This window comes from Epargyreus clarus, unplaced genomic scaffold, assembly GCF_041222505.1.
Source record: "Epargyreus clarus isolate Ecla_fem2 unplaced genomic scaffold, WU_Ecla_fem_2.2 ptg000027l, whole genome shotgun sequence".
Lineage (NCBI taxonomy): Eukaryota > Metazoa > Arthropoda > Insecta > Lepidoptera > Hesperiidae > Epargyreus > Epargyreus clarus.
In genome coordinates, this window is record NW_027332234.1 from 9,483,851 (window position 1) to 9,503,428 (window position 19,578).

Below are 19,578 nucleotides of genomic sequence, written 5' to 3' on the forward strand. Positions count from 1 at the left end.
TTAGATTAGTTTTTAATTAATACAATTTGATATTTTAAAAAAATACGTATGATTGTTGTAATTTTGGTTCAGTAGACAGGTGTCAGAGCTTGTTATTTGAGGTTATCCCTCTTCTGAATTAATAGAATAAAACTATTTCTTCGACCAATTTACAACTTTTATTATTCCCGCGCAAAATAAAACTCGAAACTGTTGATAAACGAAGGGCTTGCTTGCACAACGCACGCGTCGTATTTATTCGTCGTCGCGCGGCGCAACAAAGGCTGAGGGCGTGGCTTAGCGGCCTTTCGGCACCCGTTTGTTCGCGCGATATGCCGCCGAGGGACTATTCTGAATGAGGTAATATAAATATTAGAAAATGAGAATTGATCTTAATTTATTTAGATCAATATTTTATTATAGTTGTATTATTTTAAGATCGTCAAAAATAAGAAACTACCATTTGAAAAGTATTTTCTTGATAGGTCAACACCTTTGTTTACATTTTGGACACCCAATTATGAATCGGAGTATAGATTATATTAAAATTATTATTAGATATTTAAACTAAATTTTGCATAATTTGTGTTAATTTATAAGCTATCATGTCGAACATATTTCATATTTTATTGTTGTAACTGTCAAGTACCCAATTATAAGAATAGTTTTTATTACGTAATATATACATATTAAGAAACATAACATGCATTTTCATTCAACACTTTCTATATAATTAACTATAGCATTCATTTGTTTAAATAAAAAAATACAACATTTACAATCAAAAAATTAAAAAGAAAGACAAGTATGCAGATGTAATTAAAAAACTGTAGGCAGGCAGCCCTAACGCGTTACCGTGCCCAGCGCAACCGTAGGTATCTAATTCAAGGTCAGGGCAGAGTTAAATTACTGTATATCCTTATACTGTGATAAAGGTGTCCCCTCCTTTGCCACACCCTTCGTTACCTGACATCGACTTCAGTTACATTGCTATAAGTATCTATCCTTTACCACAGAGACGTGCTGCTGTTCTGATGATTTTTTTAACTTACTATAAGCCTGCGTTTGGCTGCATCATTACTTGATGTTAAGTGAGATGCAGCCTTGGTCAAAACGCGCTTGCCTAGAAGTAGCCTATTCACCCTTGACTTGAACAATCCCGGGTCGTATGTATCGGGAAACAACGAAGGCGTGGGTGCGTTCCATTCTTTGGCGGTTCGCAGCAGGAATGAGTTGCTAAAACGCTTAGTCCGCACAAGTTATACGTTTTTAAGTTAGTTTGTTATGACGATGAATTATGTTATGTTGTGGTTGCTTCAGTGTCCGAACCACGAAGAGTTCTATCTCCATTACCAATGTATTACTAAACCCGATCTATTTTCCGTTTCCCCAGCTGTCCGGCGGTGTAAAGTCGGTGTCGCGCGAGTGCACGGCGCCGTTCAAGGCGGTAGTAGCGCGGGAACTGGCGCCGGAGCCGCCGCGGCCCGCGCGGCTCGACGCGCTGCTCGACGCGCCGCCCGCGCATCCCGAGCTGCAGTTGAAGCATGCGTGGAACCCGGACGACAGGTATCGTACTGATCATAACTATTTACTAATAGCGAATCACAATTAACATACTAGCGGCTTTTTGAACGACTGTTGATAGCTACTAAGAATTATGAAGAAGTTAAGACCTTAAGACCTTTTTGTACAAAAAAATGTTAAAAGGTAGGTATCCCATTTATATGTCTTAACTTATAGGGTTGTTTTAAACCGACCATCCAATTACCATTATGGTAAATTTAGAGGCTAGAAAGCTCAATAAAATTTATGACTGGATATGTAGATGTATAAGGGCATAAGTTGAAAGTTATGTAGGGCTGTAACCCCTATTTATTTCTCACTACTAGGTATGTTTAGAGCTTACCCTACCATCTTACTCCAATGCGTATTAGTAACGGTGGTACGGATTAGTGGCCAATTCTTTGCCAAATTTAGGCTGACCATAAGACCTTCCGACGATATTAATTTATTGCTATCCTATAACGGTTTAACTTGTCCCGTGGTTGTTTCTGCGCCCATCATTGGGCGCAGAAATTGCCATTAGTAGTGACCCATCTAACTCCGACCAAGGCCGACGTTGCTTAACTTTGTAGATCGGTTAAGGTCTCCACGAGTCTCAGAGCTACACGCGTTTCATGTTACATCTAATTAAAGCGCGGATATTTAAAAGATTTGTCACAATTATTATTTTGGGCCGAGAAGGTCTATACAATGTGTGATGTAGTGAGAAAATCATGTGTAGTGATCACTGTTAATATCATATCTAATTAAAATTATCCTTCCTAGTTGAAAAACAATAAAATCTGCGTTACGTTACTTATCGATAACCCCTTACCGAGTGATGCACTCCTGGCCTTCGTTCAATCGTAAGGACAGATGGCGTTATCATTATAAGGTATCCTTGCCCAATAGCAATATATTGTATGCATTATGCGACAAAGAGAAAGAACGTCGCATATGCAGATTACGGAGAGGACCTTGCATTACACCATTTACGATTCAATTCGTGTGATTGATTACGTATTTGGCGATACAAGGCTGTTTCGCCGATAAAACCCCGGGTCATTAAGATGGCATCGTGCGTTTACGTAATAAAATGCGTGACGTCACTTTATATGACCAACGAACATAATCGCTGGTCTTTAAGTATAAAATACTGACATGATAACCTTTTTAACGCAATCCAAAGCGGCATAAACATTACGTTATATTTATTTATAACAATTTATGAAGTGAAGTGCTATCATACAAATTGGATAAAAAAGACTAACTTGTATTTAATAATTTAATCATAGGTATACGATTAGTTTGAAATTTTATTGCGCAAGCGCAAGTTGTCGCTGTCTATTTAACGACCTATTATTAAAATTATGTAATGGGTGCTCTAGTTATTGAAGATTATATGGAATCTTGTGTATCCAGATTTTAAGGCACTGCTGATAATAAGTTTTTGATGTCCACAAATTGGTTATATAAATATTTTAAATTGCCCATAATGTATTGTCACATGTACAAACCAAAATCGATATTATACTTTACTAGAGATTGCGATATATGTTTACCGTTAAAAATAGTAAACATACACAAGTAATTTAATTATTTACTAAATATGACGCACATTCTACCAATTACTACAGTCCTCGCCAAACTGCTAGTCCGCTCTGAAGTTGTTGCGAGCAGGTGTCATACAATTTGCTATGGCGACGCGATTCATATCTATATTCAGCGCGGACTATAACATTAAACCATAGATAAGTATAGATATCTCACCGCCTTGTAATTGAAGGAAGCCATTAAATGGCTGACACATAAAATGGCTGACTGTTTTCCCATTACGTCTCCGACTGCCATGGTGTGATTTGCGCGAACAATGCCGACATTTGCAGTAAAGTGGTGCAAAAACAACACAAAATCGAAGAAAATTTGCGAAGAAATATCGTTGCATTCGTAAATGCTCTAAATACTTTTTTTTTATTTTTCAAACACGAAAATAGATAACAGTGACAATTTAAATTGTCAATACTGGTTACATATTCTTGTTAGGAGTGAGTAATCTTTACATGTGTATTAAACGAACATGATGCATAACTATACCATTACCACATTCCAGATCACTAAACATATTCGTGAAAGAGGAGGATGCGCTCACGTTCCACCGCCACCCGGTGGCGCAGAGCACGGACTGCATCCGCGGCCGCGTGGGCTACTCGCGCGGCCTGCACTGCTGGGAGGTGGTGTGGCCGGCGCGGCAACGCGGCACGCACGCGGTCGTCGGCGTGGCAACGTCGCACGCGCCGCTCCACTCGGTCGGATACCAGAGCCTCGTCGGCGCGACCGACCAGAGCTGGGGGTGGGACCTCGGCAGGAATAAAGTGAGTTGTTAAGTGTGTTGTAGGGAGCCGGTTTTGACTCGTAACATACCACCAGAGCCACCTAACTCTGTAATACAGTGAGCTCGCATTGTAACGTATAGATTTTTTTTATAATATAGGAGTAGCAGACGAGAATGCAATCCACCTGATGGTAAGTGGCTACTGCCGCCCATGGACATCTGTAATCAACCCCAGAAAGGATTAGACATTCCTACCTGAGGTTGGCCACAGACCTACCCCTGAGGACTATGCTGGAACACCTCGGAAAAGTATGTCTTCCTTACCACACCCTTCAAACCAGAACACAGCAGCGCCTAACACTGCTGTTATTATGCAGAAATAGGTGTGGCGGTGGTGCCGCCGGAGTCGAACCACAAAGGGTTCTACCACCTTCGTAGATGTTGAGTCATTAGAAATGTGTAACTAAATTTAATGTCAGAATATGGGTTTGAAAGAAGTGGAAGAGAAATTATAAAAAAAAATTGAAATTCCTACAACGCTTGAATTATCAACATAAAAGATTGAGCTCTAAATATATGGAAGGAAAACTAATATTTTCCTTTAATATTTCCCATCGCTTTTTTCCTTACATATGTTTTGTGACTAATCATCTTCTACGAAATCTTTATGTTTGGGAATTCCTGAAAAGTATTGGAAAATTGTGTTAAGTGAACTTGGTAACAATACCAATTTCTTAAGCATTTCTTAAGCTGTGGAGTAGATTTATTTTTTTGGATCTATAGGTCTTCTTGTTTTCTCCTAAATGTATTGGGCTATAAACCTGGGCGATAAGTAACAACGTGTAATCTAATCTTAGATCTTAGAATAAATTGAAATGAACAATGAATGTAGAACGGTAGATAAGAGCTGCATATTGGTGTTGCAGGTGTACCACAACGCTAAGGGCACGGGCGGCGGCGGCGCGACCTACCCCGCTCTCCTGCGGCCGGACGAGCAGTTCCTAGTGCCGGACCGGTTGCTCGTCGTGCTCGATATGGACGAGGGCACGCTCGCGTTCTGCGCGGACGGACGGTACTTGGGCGTGGCGGCGCGCGGTCTCCGCGGCAAGACGCTCTATCCGATAGTGTCGGCGGTGTGGGGACACGCCGAGATCACTATGAAGTATATAGGCGGGCTAGATCGTGAGTGTAAAATGATTTGTGTGTGTGTTTTTTATAAATAATTGATTGGTATGTTCTAAGGTTTTGTGTACCATATATCGACAATTGCTGCTTATTGTTATATTGTTAAATTAAATATATTGTTAATTTTCGGTTTGACGAACAATTATCGATATTTGATAATTCTTGCATACTTGCATTGTTAATTTTCAATGAAATTGTTAATCATCACTGCATGCTAGGAAGTTCTATCGTGAATAATATTTTAAATATCACGAATTGAACAGGGAACAGTCTTGTGACTGTTCAATTTGCAATACTTCTTATGAGTAGTAAAATTGACTATAATCTTTATTTCTACCACTACAAATATTAGTTACTATCAGTTTTCAACATGTAGTATATAGATGTTATTATAAATTATATCTAAGAAGGTTTGCAATATGACCACCTAGCCTGGTTACTAACGTGTTCGTTGTGTGTTACAGCGGAGCCGCTGCCGCTGATGGAGCTGTGCAGACGCGTGATCCGGCAGCGCGTGGGGCGGCCGCGGCTGCGGGCGGCCGCCTCGCGCCTCGCGCTGCCGCCCGCGCTCACCGCCTACCTGCTGTACCGCGCGCCCTAGCGCCGCCCGCCCTAGCGCCGCCCGCCCGAGCGCCGCCCGCCCTAGCGCCGCCCCGCGCCGCCCTAGCGCCGGCCGACCAAGCGACGTCGGTGAGCGTTTAGGGCGCCTTTCTTGTCGCGCGGGATTGCGCACGCACGCGTAATACGCACACATTACAACTAACTGAAGTGTCTTTGCACGTGTGCGTGTGCGTCGTCTATACGCATACATTACAACTGCAGTGTCTTCGTGACACGTGTGCGTATGCGTCGGCTATACGCATAGATTTCAACTAACTGCAATGTCTTTATGACACGTGATGGTAGGATGCAATAGACGCGCGCGACAGGACAAGCGCCCTTGGAAAAGTATTTATATATAACTCATCCAAGATTCCGGTATTGTTAGTGTGAAGTAGACACGTTCGAGAGCAACCGCCGTTCGACAGATAGATATAGATGTATTTTTACAATGAGCTTTAGTTGGATGTTGTCCTCCGTGTGTTGTGTGGGCCGCGTGCTCCCCGCCCTTCGGGTGAATCGAAACTGTTATCACGAATTCGGGTGAGGCGGCGCTTCTGGGCGTAGTGTTAAGATAATATTTAATACGTCGCAGTATGTAGGCATACCTTGCTTGTGTCTGAATGAAATCGTTTGTCTTCGGGTTCGCACGAATATTTTACATTATCTCTGATATGTTTTTTACTAATGTTAAGCGAAAAATGCCAGTCTGTGCGTAAATGTACGCATTTAATAGTGATAATTCGCCTGATAAATTTAAGATTCAATAGCATCCGATGAAATAATTTACATTCAGAAGTTACAAGAACCAAATTGACTTTTTTTAAAGTGAATAATTATTTGGCCACAATCGAAATTAAAGTAGCCATTATTTCGGGTCTGAACACTGATTTTATGGATATATTAACCGCGTGAATCAACTTAATACATATTCCGTCCGACCCGATCTTAAAGCATCACTGGTTAGTCATATCCCAAAGACTATTTGTGCATACAAGTCAGTACTTAACAGGAATGCTCGGGTATCAAAGTGCCCAGTTGATGATTAATAGTTAATGGTTTATTTCTACAAAGGACTTCTAGAAACGAGCTTCGGCCGTCTCTCCACAGGGCATAGCCTGCACATTGCGCCTTACATAGCTTATGTCAACCGAAATTATGTAGACTAATGGAATATACATAAAATACTAGTTTGTCATCTTAACCCAATTCTCTGTCACAAAGTCGAGGATAACAGTGCGCCAATAACAATTCGCGGATCAGCGATGACTATGTAAATACATGTACGCACCCTCAGACAAATTATAAATTACGTTTGCATTAATAGAAATAAAATAATATTTATTACTTTAAAGATAAACACTGTAGTCCTTCGCTTTGTGACCAGATACTTAATGTACCATTAAAACTAGTTATATAGTTGGTGTATTTTGTAATTGAATTTATTATTTTTAATTGTCATGCAAATATCCCGATACATTCACCATATTTTTATTTAGAATTGTCTGTGATAATATACTTTAATGGCAAATTATTTCTGAATTTTATGTTATATTGGTATCTGTCAATTGTGTTGACGTGGACATATCTTGATTTCAATGTTTTGTGACAAACAGCACCCATCTGTTCACACCTACATTATACTCTAGTGGTGGAATGATTCGGTTCTATTCTGACGATTGATTAATTTTATGTTTTATGTGAAAGTAATGGACTAGGAAAATTTACGGTAACATCGATCAGCTCTAAAGCAAGCCGCACGTGTTTTAAAGCCATATTGATCTCTTAGAATATGATGTCAGCCGATCGTATTTTATTTGTTAAGAAATATTTTAGAGTGAATGACAGCAACTTATACATAACTCACGAGCCTCAGCAATTATTAATAACTATTATAAGAGATGTTGTTCTCATTACAATAGCTTGGCCCGGCCAGTGTATCGTTGGCAATCTTCATACTATATTGTAGCTCATTAAGTGACTGGTTTATTTAGTTTAGGACCCTTAATTCCTATTGTAAAAAGTGTGATTGTGTGATGTATATATCGATGGCTACATGCGCTCGAAATGACACTGAGGATTATGTAGCTGTACATTATCCAATTAATGTAATTAAAAGTTATAAAATCATCCTCTTTAAAGTCGTTGTCTCCCGTAAGTCTTCTTTTGCATCTTTAGATATTTAGATGTAATACAATAAATTTATGTAAAAAACGTATTTTAAAGCACTACTAATCAATGTCAGCCATTTTTGACCCCGATTTGTTGTATTAATGTCATGGTAAAACATAAGTACTTCCATTTTAATAAGATTTTTTCATACGTAGAGTGTATGGCATGTAGACTTCCTGTGTGAAGCTCACTTTTTATGCTGTTGATATTCACATTTTATCTCTCGCTCGTATTAATGTTTTGTAAGAGATATCTAGCTTCAGTTTAATCAGTTACGATTTTGTATTTAGACGAGTTTCATGTGAATATTGACATTTGTGAGAAAACTATGATAAACTGCCAAATGCGATATGTTTGTGATGATGACGTCGCGGTGAGATTGTTGCGTGACGAATGTCTGACCGTGTGTTCGTGGTATGTGACGTGCGTTAGAAGAATATTTTCGTTGTGTAAGAGATAATATGTATAATCATGATAATATAAAATACACCAAGCTCGATGTACTATTGACGCAGTTCTTTACGACAAGCCCCACGATGTGAGCGATTTTCATACAAACCTTTAATTTTCAATATTAGCGGTAAATAATTTGTAATACTTGTGCTGATGTAAAATGGGGCTCGTTGTAAAGAATTAGTTTAATTAATTAGCAAAGGTAACCGTTTAAAATTTTATGAACCGTCAAATTTAGTACTGTATATAAAATATCATTTCTGCGGTGTTTAATGACTTTATTATTATAAGTGGATGGAAAAGCATTTTAGTTTTATAAGTTGTAGGCAATATTTTTAAAGGTCGTTTCTAACAGATAACTGCGATTGTCAGTCGAATCTCTTAGATACAATTATTAAAAAAAATAGGAAAACGATTGGAATAAATATAACTGGTTAAGAAAATAATAAATGATATGAATTAAATAATTGCATTTTATTTGCTTTATTTTTAATTAATATTAATACATTAAGTCAGCATCGAATGATAATATTCACCAAATCAGGACGGACACTATAAATAACAGAATTGTGCATTGGTGCATTTGCAAATTTTTAGACTTTGTACTTCACTTAATCATGTTTTAATGCATGAACTATGATTAGTATAAATTACATGAGAACTAAGTAATATAAGAATACATTACAAACAACTACAAGGCTATATCAAAGTACTGGTACAAGTATTCAAATTATTCTTTACTAATTGCTTAACATTTAGATTTAAATACTATAAAGGCATGGACAGTCTTATTGTTCGATTAATTAATTATGGAATTGGTAATGAAGTATTTAACATCTGGATTCTGATAATACTAGTCACAAAGAGTATGATGCTCGACCATTGTGTCGTCGCTTATGATAATAGTGTTGTCATCTGCAAAATCCTGCGGCAAATCGATTTGGGCAGTCAGCTCTTGCAAACTTTCGATGAGGTCATTTAATGATGCCTGCAAAAGAATTAAGATTTCAATTACTATGACGATTTGAGAAGAGTAAAGCTGAAAAATGTCATGATAAAATCTTGTGGGATGCAAATGGATGTCAAATTTAAGCATAACCCTTATAATTATATATGTAATACAAATTTTCATTAATCTTTGAATGCAATTTCCATCAAAATCGATAATTATATTTTCAAGACTAGAGTATGGGATATTATAAAACCTTCTAAATGTGGAATTTAATATTTTTGTATAATATGCAAATGAGCATGAAAGATACTTTTAATTTTTTTTATTGCAAACCTCATTGTACAATTTAAAATAGAAAGCAATAAGGATATTTTACACAAAATTATACCTTTGTTTCTCTGAAATTTTCTAATTGTTTATCCATATTTGGGTCTTCTCCTTCAAACTGGTCTGTTAAAACTTTAAGGTGATCAGGTAACAAGGAAGTATCCAGCTCCCCAGTAGTTGATTCACTTCTCAAAATTCTGAAAAATTACATTTAGTATTGAAATATGTGAAAACACAATGGAATGAAATTAACAGGACGCAAAAGACATAACATTGGTATAAATTAACAGATTGTTCAGCTATGTATTTCTAAACGCCGATGGATACAGAATACAGTGCAGTACTTTATCATACAATATTAATCTCTCTCACAGGTATCTCTCACAGCCCCCTTCAAACCAGACCATACATAGCAGTGCTATCTTGTTTTGAGGCAGAAACAAGTATGGCAGTGGTGCCTTTAACCCATGAAGAGTTGTATCAAGTTTAAATCTACTTAAATTCGTAGCTAAGTATAAGTTGTACCCGTATTGGGTTTAACGCTGTATAGTCCGCCCAAACTTCTAGTCCGCTCTAAAGTTGTTTCGCGCAGGTGTAGTCAGCGAGCCAATGACGTCGAACACAACTACAAGCATATACTCCGTAGCAATAGTAAGGGCATACTAACGTAGCTATGTACCCGTGGGCGAGAGCAGGCAACGGACGGGTGCCAGGGGTGTACTGTGCTATCTTCGCCCCGTGTTGCGACACAACTCATTTCTATATTCAGAACGGACTTCAATAAATTGCTCAGTTTGGCGCGGACTATACCAAACCTAAATATATGACGACCCGCGTGGTGGAGTGGTTACCGTACCGGTCTGACGCGCAGAGGGTCTCGGGTTCGATCCCCGGCCAGATAGATAACTGAATGATGAATTTAAATGTCTGTTCTGGGTCTGGGTGTTTGTGTATTCGTCATTGTGTGTCCATGGCACCCACGATACAGGGAATGCTAGTGTGGGGCTGTGAGGGTAGAAAGCGTTTATTTAGAAAGAGTTGTATTGGGCTCCAAGCAGTACCTGAGTATCCGTCGCCTCGTGTACTCCGGGCCGGCGATGACGGTGACGCTGGCGAGTGCGGTGGCGCGCGCTTGGCGGGCGCGGCGCTCGAGGCGCGGCCAGTCCACGCGCAGCGAGAGCGGCAGCCGCGCGCGCCCGCGCACCACGCGCCGCGCGCCCTGCAGCGACGCGCCGCTGGACACGCACGCGTATTGCACTGCGGAGGACGAATATTTTTTTATATAACATAGCAGACAAGCAAGCAGTTTTTCTTTTTTTTATATATAGGAGTACCAGACGAGTATGTAGTCGTAGTAGTAGTAGTAGTAAGTGGCTCCTACCGCCCATGGACATCTGTAAACAACCCCAGATAGGATTAGATATTTCTACCTGAGTTATGTCTTCAAACCATACCACACCCTTCAAACCAGAACACAGCAGCGCTTAACACTGCTGTTATAAGGCAGAAATTGGTGTGGCGGTGGTGCCGCCGGAGTCGAACCACAAGACTTATACCACCTGCATCTTATCTGATGGTAAATAGCTACTGTTGCCCGTAGACATCTATCATCAACCCCAAATAAGATCAAATATTTACCCGAGATCGCCCACTGATGCGCCACTACCCCTGAGGACTAAGCTAGAATACCTCTGTTAAGTATGTGTTCCTTACGACAGCCTTCAAACCAGGATGTAGCAGCGTTTAACACTGCTGTTTTAGGCAGAAATAGGTGGATAACATTAATTGGATAATAAAGTACCTACGATAATTACAATTCAATACATAACAGATAGAGAGAATATCGGAAAATGTAGACATTTCTGCCTAAAACAGCAGCGTTTAACACTGCTGTTTTAGGCAGAAATAGGTGGATAACATTAATTGGATAATAAAGTACCTACGATAATTACAATTCAATACATAACAGATAGAGAGAATATCGGAAAATGTAGACGCAAACTTGTCTCGCCATTAACTTATCAATCGTTTATTATTGTGACGATACATTTTATTATTCAAATAGTGGGTAGTTTGCATAATAAGATGCGTGTACTACCCGCTGTTATAATAAATGTGCCCGCCGGCCGAATAAGTCAGTCTTACTTCGATCGCCGCGAGAGACGGACGTGTCATATGTACATAAATTACAAGTGTATTGTTTCATTGAATTCAACACCCTTATTTACAATATTTAAGCTGATAAGTGAAACGAATACCAAAAAGCAGAGCAATTTGATGAAGGTTGTAACCAAAACTGAACTTAACACAACTGGAAGACCTGAGGTGTACTCCACCACGCTGTTCCAGGTTAGTGATTCTCTAATAAAATTTAATGTCTGCTGTCCAATAATAACCATACAGGACAAAACGAACGAGCCATCGAAATTACAGAAGTGTGTACATTAGCTTAACAATTAGCAGTTGTTCATGTATTTCCCAACTAAACCCAATATTGTTTAAAACCATGGTATCTGCTTATGAATAAAAAATTAGAGATAATATTCTTATAGGCGTTGCTTACATTGCGACGCAGATTAAGGTCATAGTTTATTATATCATCATGCCCAGCTTCTCTATAGAAATTTCAATTAATGGCAAATATGTTACAAATTTTCAAACTTTTACAAATTATACGTCATTATTGTCAAGACTCACAATTAAAGTGCACGCTGGCGGCGACGAAAGCGGGCGCGGAGGACTTGTTGTAGAGCGTGAGGTCGATGGGGCAGCGCAGCAGCGCGCGCACGAGCGCCGTGTCGCCGTACGTCACCAGCCCCGCCCAGCGCAGCGAGCTGCCGCCCGCGCAGCCGTGCAACTTGATCTGAGGATCGATAGACACTTATACAACTCTGACTGACTACAGTCGGACTGTGCCTTAATAATTTGGCTGTCCCTAAAATAACTGAATAACTAGAAACATTCGTATAGATTTTTTTTATAATATAGGAGTAGCAGACGAGCATGCAGTCCACCTAATGGTATAATAAGTGACTACTGCCGCCCATGGACAACTATAATCGACTTCAGGTAGGATTCAATATTCGTACCGGAGGTCGGCCACAGATGCGCTGCTACCCCGGAGAACTTAGCTGGAACTCCTCGGATAAGTATGTCCTGTTACCATACCCTTCAAACCATAACACAGCAGCGCTTAACACTACTGTTACGAAGCAAAAATAGGACCTTATTTTGCTAAGTTCAAATATAAAGGTTGTGGATACACAGAGATGATAAAAATTGCGACGCATCCCAACTATGTACACATCGTCGTCAACTGATAGGACTATTGTATCCATAACCATGATAATATTCGAAACTTTATTCGTAATAAAAAATCCTACTAGGCATACACTTAACAAGATATGCAAAACCGTTATTCTATTACAAATGACGATATTTTTTATTGCTACTCCTATTACAAAATATGATGTAAGCAAATATAAAAAGGATTTTTGCAGTCAACATACCTTTCTCGAAAAGTTGCTATTTTTGTCGAACACAATATGAAGAGCAGCAATGTATGGTTTATTAGACGTCGGCGTGAACACTATCGGGAGCGGTCTGCACTCGCACGGCCCGAACGCAAGACAGTATATACCCCTAGACTCCATTCCGGGTAAGTCTATGGAGAACCCTTCCCCTAATATTTGGCACCTCATTTGCACTTTCTTGTTACTAAAATTCTTCAGACTCAGTTCCTTGCGTCCAGCGCTCACCCAAGACATATTATTGAAGTTAGTTTTGATCGGGAATGTTTTCGGTTTATCCGTTCCGCCGGAAATATTTATTGATGTTATATTACCAGTAACAATATCTTCTAGGATTAAAGTTCTGAAAAATAATAAGATAACCATTACATACCGAAAAATAATCAATACTAACGACCCGCGTGGCGGAGCGGTCACCATACCGGTCTAACGCGCAGAATCCTGGGTTCGATCTCCGGATTCAATCAGACAGAAATCTACCTTCTGGGTCTGGGTGTTCGTGTATCATGTGTGTCCATAGCATCCACTATACAAGGAATCCCAGTCTGGGGCTGTGAGTGTAGAAAGCGTATTTTTTTTATGTTATGTTTATGTATTAAAAGTATTTAATGTTACTTACGCTTCATTTAAAACTTCTTCTGGCCCTGCATACACCATATTTAGCTTTGAAGAGCAACCAGGTTCTATTTCAAATTTAGATGGTGAAACTTTGAATGGGAAGTTGCTCTCAGTGAAGGCAGAACTCTTAAATTTGACAATCCAAGACCCACACGTTGACCCTGTGTTAGTCAGATTGACACTGACTGGTTCTGTAAAAGAAAATTAATAATATTAAAATAAATGAAATGTAATTTGGCAAGAATAAGGTGAGCTGAACAAATATGTAAATAAAAACAAATGTTAAGAACGTCAAATTTTTTTAAAGTTTAGAGGGTAGTAGAGTTGTCAGACTGACAGTGACCTACTTCGCACGTAGGACGGTCGATAAGACGTCCGTAATTAAAGAATAGGGATAGCGATTCTTTCGGGTTCACTTCTCTGCCGACGCTAGTACGAAGAACATTGGTTTCGACGTATTTCTCGCGATCTCTTAACGCTTTCGTAATTCATTTTGTTTTAATTCTTTACAAGGATTAAGAGGACATAAAACTTACATTAGTATGCTCAAACAATAAATATTTTTTATAGTTACCAGTGGAGAGTTGTATTTTTTCAGAGGATGTTTGTACTGCAAGTTTTGCGATTCCGACCGTACCGACAATACCGACTTTTTTTAATACCGTATTAAGACCGATCAAGTTTACGTTTAGCGATCCTGTGAATGTTACCAATTTTTCAGCTGAAAACAAGAATACATTATTTTAATTATATTAATGTCACATGTCAAATGTAGTAAAAGTTATAAATTTTTCAGCTTCAATACTCACATATGTCCAAGTCAGATAATTTGGGCGAATTGAATGTGATTGTTACTTTTATAGCATTTTCATTAGTTAATCTACAAAGTTGCTTATTTGTGCCTTTTCCTTTAGGCTTGCTCAATGCCTGCTCTTCCACAGAACCTTGGCGGTCCATCAATGCTTTACTTACTTCATTTCTCTTTATTTCTTGAACATTTTTTATAACAAACATGCTGTCGCCTTCTGTGATAGCTAATTCTAGTTTTAAATCTACTGGGCAATCGCTAATAAGGACGAAATATTTAGTGAGGATAGATTTCTCTTGCACAATCGGAAAAGATATTTTGTTCACGCCGTCACACGATATAGCTTGTATTGTAGGCATTTTGATATTCACATCCAAAAATCCCTTCTGTTCTATGTCCCCATCTATTGAAGCATCTTTAAGATACATTGTAAATGGTAATTTAGTGTCCATTTCTACGTTGGACGTTAGATGGAGAGTGAACTGTTCGGTTTTGCCTGGTGATAGTAGAAGTGGAAGGCGAGGGAGCTCTATGGTAAGATCTTGTCCGTCATTGGGAAGATCGTCAAATTCGAATTTAGCTGTCAACCAACTGTCCGTGAGAGTTGACACTGTTATGGTAACGACGCAGCTTACACCTAAAATCGATGAAGAAATATGAAATAAATACTGATTTCTACTAATTAATATGAAGTAATATGAAGACTAATATGAAATAAATACACTCTCTTATTTGTTATTATTCTTGCTTTGTAGGACTTTATCATGAAAATAAATTTATATACATCCTTATCCTACTTAACATTACTATAACACTTCACAATATTAAAGATTCATACATTGTACAGTAAATGATATTATGTCTTACTTACCAACAAAACCATTGACTGATGTCGCCAATATGTCGGCCCACTTCTCTGTAAGTAAATGATAAAAGTATAAAACAATAACTCCATAATAACAAATAAGAAAATACAGATACAAAATCTGGACATATCGAAGCCACAAAATAATATTATATATAAAGTGAACACATAATAAATACCATGTTAAATTAATAAAAACAGGATATCAGAAATATGTCAATCTTAGAAAAAAATAGTTTGATAATCACAAAAGCATATGTATTAATGCAGAGTGCATTTATGCATATGCTTATGAAAATAATTACTACCACAAATCTAAGAAATCTATATAACATGACATTAGTGATACTTAATATCTCATTTAGCATGTGAATTTACACCAATATTTTATTAAAACCTAATTCTTGATTAATATATTATTACCATGCAACCAAAACATAATGCAACAGAGCCTGTGTTAGTAATATGTAAAACCATTAGAACTTGTTATATTATTATATTCCCATAGAAAGGCGACAGAAGCGAGGCCCACAAACCTTTAGCTAAGCATTCTTCTTTCAAATTTTTCTGTTGCAACACTTCGAGCCAATCTACTGACTTATCTAACTCTCTATAACCGACATTTGGGGAAGGAATATGTGTCATGTGACTTTCGCCTGAAAATGTTAACTACTTATCATCGAAAATAATGTACATACATGATATAATGATAAAATGTAAATAAAGTGTATATGATAATATCAGTGTATATGATACATACTAAAAATAACTACTTTTATAAAATAAAAGGTTTAATATAGTCTAATAACAATCTATTGGAATTGTTTAAATAAAATAGTAATTTACATTGAAATCACTAACTATTTGTTTTAATACATACATATTTACTTCCTAAAATAAAATAAAATTTATGAGGAAACTGGTATAAAAGAATCAAATAAAAATATGAATTTAAAATATTAAAATTCAACTCAAATTACCTCTACTAGAATGTGTGGGACTGTCTGCAGACTTGAAACTCATGATATTTTCCTGCACAGTGCTCAGTGTGGACTGACTCTTGCTGGACGGTGATTTGGACCTCGCAAGGCTTTGAGTTCTAACACTATGTTGTTCACTGTTACGTACATCGCCATCACTTTTCACTTCCAGATCCTGTGTAACAATGACTGAAGGGACTTCATTCTCATCTTTGAATTTCAATTTATCAAGAGAAATTACTGTGTTTACAGTTCCCGAAGAACTGGCGGTTTCAGCCTTTTTAGTGTCTTTCAAATGAGTAACAGGAACATCTTGATTCATTCTTTTATTTTCCAGCATATTTATATGAAGTTCTGTTAGTGGTTGCTTTCTGGTTGGTTGTTTTGTTTGATTGTTCAGTTGAAGCATGTCTGTTATACTGATGTTAGACTGCTTTCCTGCAAAAATAATGAAATCACAATTATAGTCTAAAGAATTAAAGAACAATAATAAATATCATGTGAAAATTCTAAAGCAAGACAAAAAATGAATTATTATAAAAATATTACCTAAATAATCTGCAATTTTTGAAATACTCAATGAATTCTCCATTGAGCCCTCAGTATCTTCTGTAACCATTCTTAAAGATGACTGTAGGTTTCTGAGCAAAACATCTGTTGGTTTGGACGATGTCATGAATGACTTTGGAGTGTTAGGAATTTGGTTTAATTTCTTAGCTGAGCTTGGTGCTAGGCTGGCAGAAGACATGTTTAGTCCTTTGATTACACGATCAGATCTGGGAGGGTCCATATTTCTAATACTAGACATGTTCATTATACTGTTATTTGGTTTATCCATTACTTTTTCATTGTTGAGCGTAGGTTGCACTGTGTTTTCATTATTTGGTACTTTAGGCTGTTTCACTGGAACACTGTCTAATGTGTTGTCTAATTTGAATGTCTGATTTGCAAACTTTTCCGTCGGTTCAACAGGTACATGTGATGATACTAAAATTTGAAAAACAAAAAAAGAAAATACAGAACACAAAAAATATATAATACATGAAGGATTATAGATAACTGTTTCAGATCAAATAAAAAATACGTAAAATATCTTTTTACACAAAATTATAAATAAAAACGTTTTGCCACTTTTTACTGCAAATTAAATTTTACCAGTGTAAGGTAAGGTAGGCAGTACCATCTCTCACTATGGTTCAACTAGGAACTCTATCTAATCTTATCTGAGGTTGATTACAGACAGCTCATTTGCTACTTACAATAAATACAAAAGAAAAATTGAAAACCATTCTTATGAGCTATATTATAATTATAACACATTAATTATAAAAAGAAACCTTACCATCAGTTATACTGGGTTGCATAGATCTATCAGGGCTATCAGTCTTTGCAAGTATTCTTCCAAACTCTGGACATCTGTTTTTAAAGTAAGCACCAACAGACATATTGGAATGGTTCATTCTGCAAAATAATAAACCTTTCAAATTTGGAAGAATATTGATTAGATAAAGCAGACACATCGTTTTAGTATTAAAGTAATCAAAAATTGAAGGCAACTTACAGCAGACTATCTTGAAAGTTTAATTGAGTGCTTTGTGTGACTGGCAGTGGTGCTTCCCTCATGACAAGAGAAACTTCATCAGCTGTTAAATCACGCTGAAAACATAAATTATATAAGAGATATCCCACATAATGAGAATTTAAATTGATAGGTTTTCTCACTTTTATTCTTTCTCCATTTAAGCTAAATTTTTTGATGCTGTATTTATAATTCTAGGACCATACTCATAATCCTATCATCATAAATTTATGACTAGCATAAAATGTAAGAATATAAAGTTTAACATGTGTGCATAACTTAAGTATGTGTGTGTATATTGCTAATATATGTATTACTTACCTTGAAATGAAAAGAATAATTAGTAGCAATAGAATGTCTCATGAGATCATTTATCTCCAGTGTCTGTTTATCCATGTGGCTTTGAAGACTGTCCAAGGCGAGGGAATGGCGGCCATAATCATCATGCCCTTGGTGTAATTCAGAGGTTACAGGATTTATGTCTACATCTTCTGTGCCTGTGGACCTGCCTGTCATCTCGCCTGGGTTGAATGCAGTCTGACAATATTGCAATGTCACTAAATGCATTAAAATTATTGAGATTTTTTTTACTCTTAAGGACGAAGAGCTACCAGATGGAACTACCACTAGAATTTAAATATGTAGTCTCAAAATTGCAGTATTCATAGAAAGCTTCACCTAACAAAGAATGCATATTGATTGTTCCATTTGAAGAGTAGACTTTATACCATAATCACACCTAGGTCTACCAAAACACACTTAATGTATCATAGATACCTTATAAATAATACCATCTATGTTTTAAATCTTTGAAGAAATAAATTCAAATAAAGCTCTTAGGAATAACATTGTGAAACAGTCATCTGACTGCAGTCAGAATAATAAAGTAGAAGTATTGGTAGGTTTATGAGAAGGAAAAATAAGTGTTATTACTTACAGACTTGCTCAATGACATATTACCGATACCGGACTCCCCGAATCCTGAAAAAGTTAAGATAGATATAAATAAGAGATAAATAAAATCTACAAAAAAATATTACTATGTTGTTACTTTGTTATAATACACAACAGAACAAAATAAATGGTATTTTACTCTTACCTTCTACTTTTTCTAAATCCAGAATTCCTGACGATGATTCATAGTTTGTATTTGTACTTGTTGTATTTGATTTGTTCATTGTTATTTGATGGGACGCGAAACTGCTTAAAAAACATCTTAATAAGTAAACATTAATTTATCGTATATTTTTAATATCTAGTTAACCAAATTATGTACATCGATGCAAAATTGATATAAAAATATGTATACGTATAAATATTACCTGTAATTATGGTTTACAATACATTTGAACAACTTACCGTTTTACATCTTCATCATTTAATAACAAACGTCTTGGAACATTGAAGGACTTATCTTCAGCTAAATGTATCAATCTCTGGATTTTATTTGGCGTTAAAGGATTGTCCATTGTAAAAGATTACAATCATTTAAGATGAAACAATAAAAATTACAGTAATTCAACAGTCGTTAAAACCAATTTCCGATTCGTTATGATTTGAAATATTTGAATGTTCTCCATTGACGTTATGTTATTTGATTTGACAAATCTATGGTTTTTGACTTTTTGTTTTTGTTTGACAAATAAAGTCTGTCCG

The 19,578-nt window shown here is 37.0% G+C and overlaps 2 protein-coding genes across 12 annotated transcripts in view; one reads left to right on the top strand and one right to left on the bottom strand.

Moving 5' to 3' along the window:
* Positions 1–8,730, top strand: part of gus (splA/ryanodine receptor domain and SOCS box containing gustavus) — a 105,990-nt gene extending 97,260 nt beyond the window's left edge. For all 10 annotated transcript variants that reach the window (XM_073088454.1, XM_073088453.1, XM_073088455.1 and 7 more), the window contains 4 exons: positions 1,373–1,545; positions 3,632–3,893; positions 4,780–5,035; positions 5,503–8,730. In XM_073088454.1, coding sequence (XP_072944555.1) covers positions 1,373–1,545; positions 3,632–3,893; positions 4,780–5,035; positions 5,503–5,639 — 828 coding nt within the window. In that variant the 3' untranslated portion in view covers positions 5,640–8,730. The remainder of the gene's footprint in view (positions 1–1,372; positions 1,546–3,631; positions 3,894–4,779; positions 5,036–5,502) is intronic.
* On the bottom strand, positions 8,719–19,477 carry LOC140753688 (uncharacterized). 2 transcript variants are annotated; one of them, XM_073088440.1, is made up of 18 exons: positions 19,282–19,477; positions 19,022–19,122; positions 18,860–18,903; positions 18,244–18,459; positions 17,905–17,999; positions 17,686–17,804; positions 16,893–17,330; positions 16,344–16,781; positions 15,900–16,019; positions 15,370–15,414; positions 14,500–15,135; positions 14,265–14,411; positions 13,692–13,881; positions 13,052–13,415; positions 12,240–12,405; positions 10,604–10,799; positions 9,604–9,739; positions 8,719–9,251 (listed from the first exon to the last, which is right to left on the bottom strand). In XM_073088440.1, exons 1-18 carry the CDS (start codon positions 19,389–19,391, stop codon positions 9,117–9,119), a joined length of 3,696 nt encoding a protein of 1,231 aa, XP_072944541.1. In that variant the 5' UTR covers positions 19,392–19,477; the 3' UTR covers positions 8,719–9,116. The 2 variants fall into 2 exon arrangements, with proteins under 2 accessions (XP_072944541.1, XP_072944540.1); XM_073088439.1 differs by lacking the exons at positions 15,900–16,019; positions 18,244–18,459; positions 18,860–18,903; positions 19,022–19,122; positions 19,282–19,477 and having other exon boundaries at positions 17,905–18,000.
* Between the last annotated feature and the right edge of the window lie 101 nt (positions 19,478–19,578).

What these genes read in the sequence shown, in the direction of transcription:
- LOC140753688 (XM_073088440.1), bottom strand. Translation starts at nt 19,391, where the DNA reads ATGGACAATCCTTTAACGCCAAATAAAATCCAGAGATTGATACATTTA. An exon ending in GAAGAAGTTTTAAATGAAGC is followed by an intron (nt 13,416 to 13,691) that starts GTAAGTAACATT and finishes ATTATTTTTCAG; the next exon opens with AACTTTAATCCTAGAAGATA. An exon ending in ATAGCAACTTTTCGAGAAAG is followed by an intron (nt 12,406 to 13,051) that starts GTATGTTGACTG and finishes ATCGATCCTCAG; the next exon opens with ATCAAGTTGCACGGCTGCGC.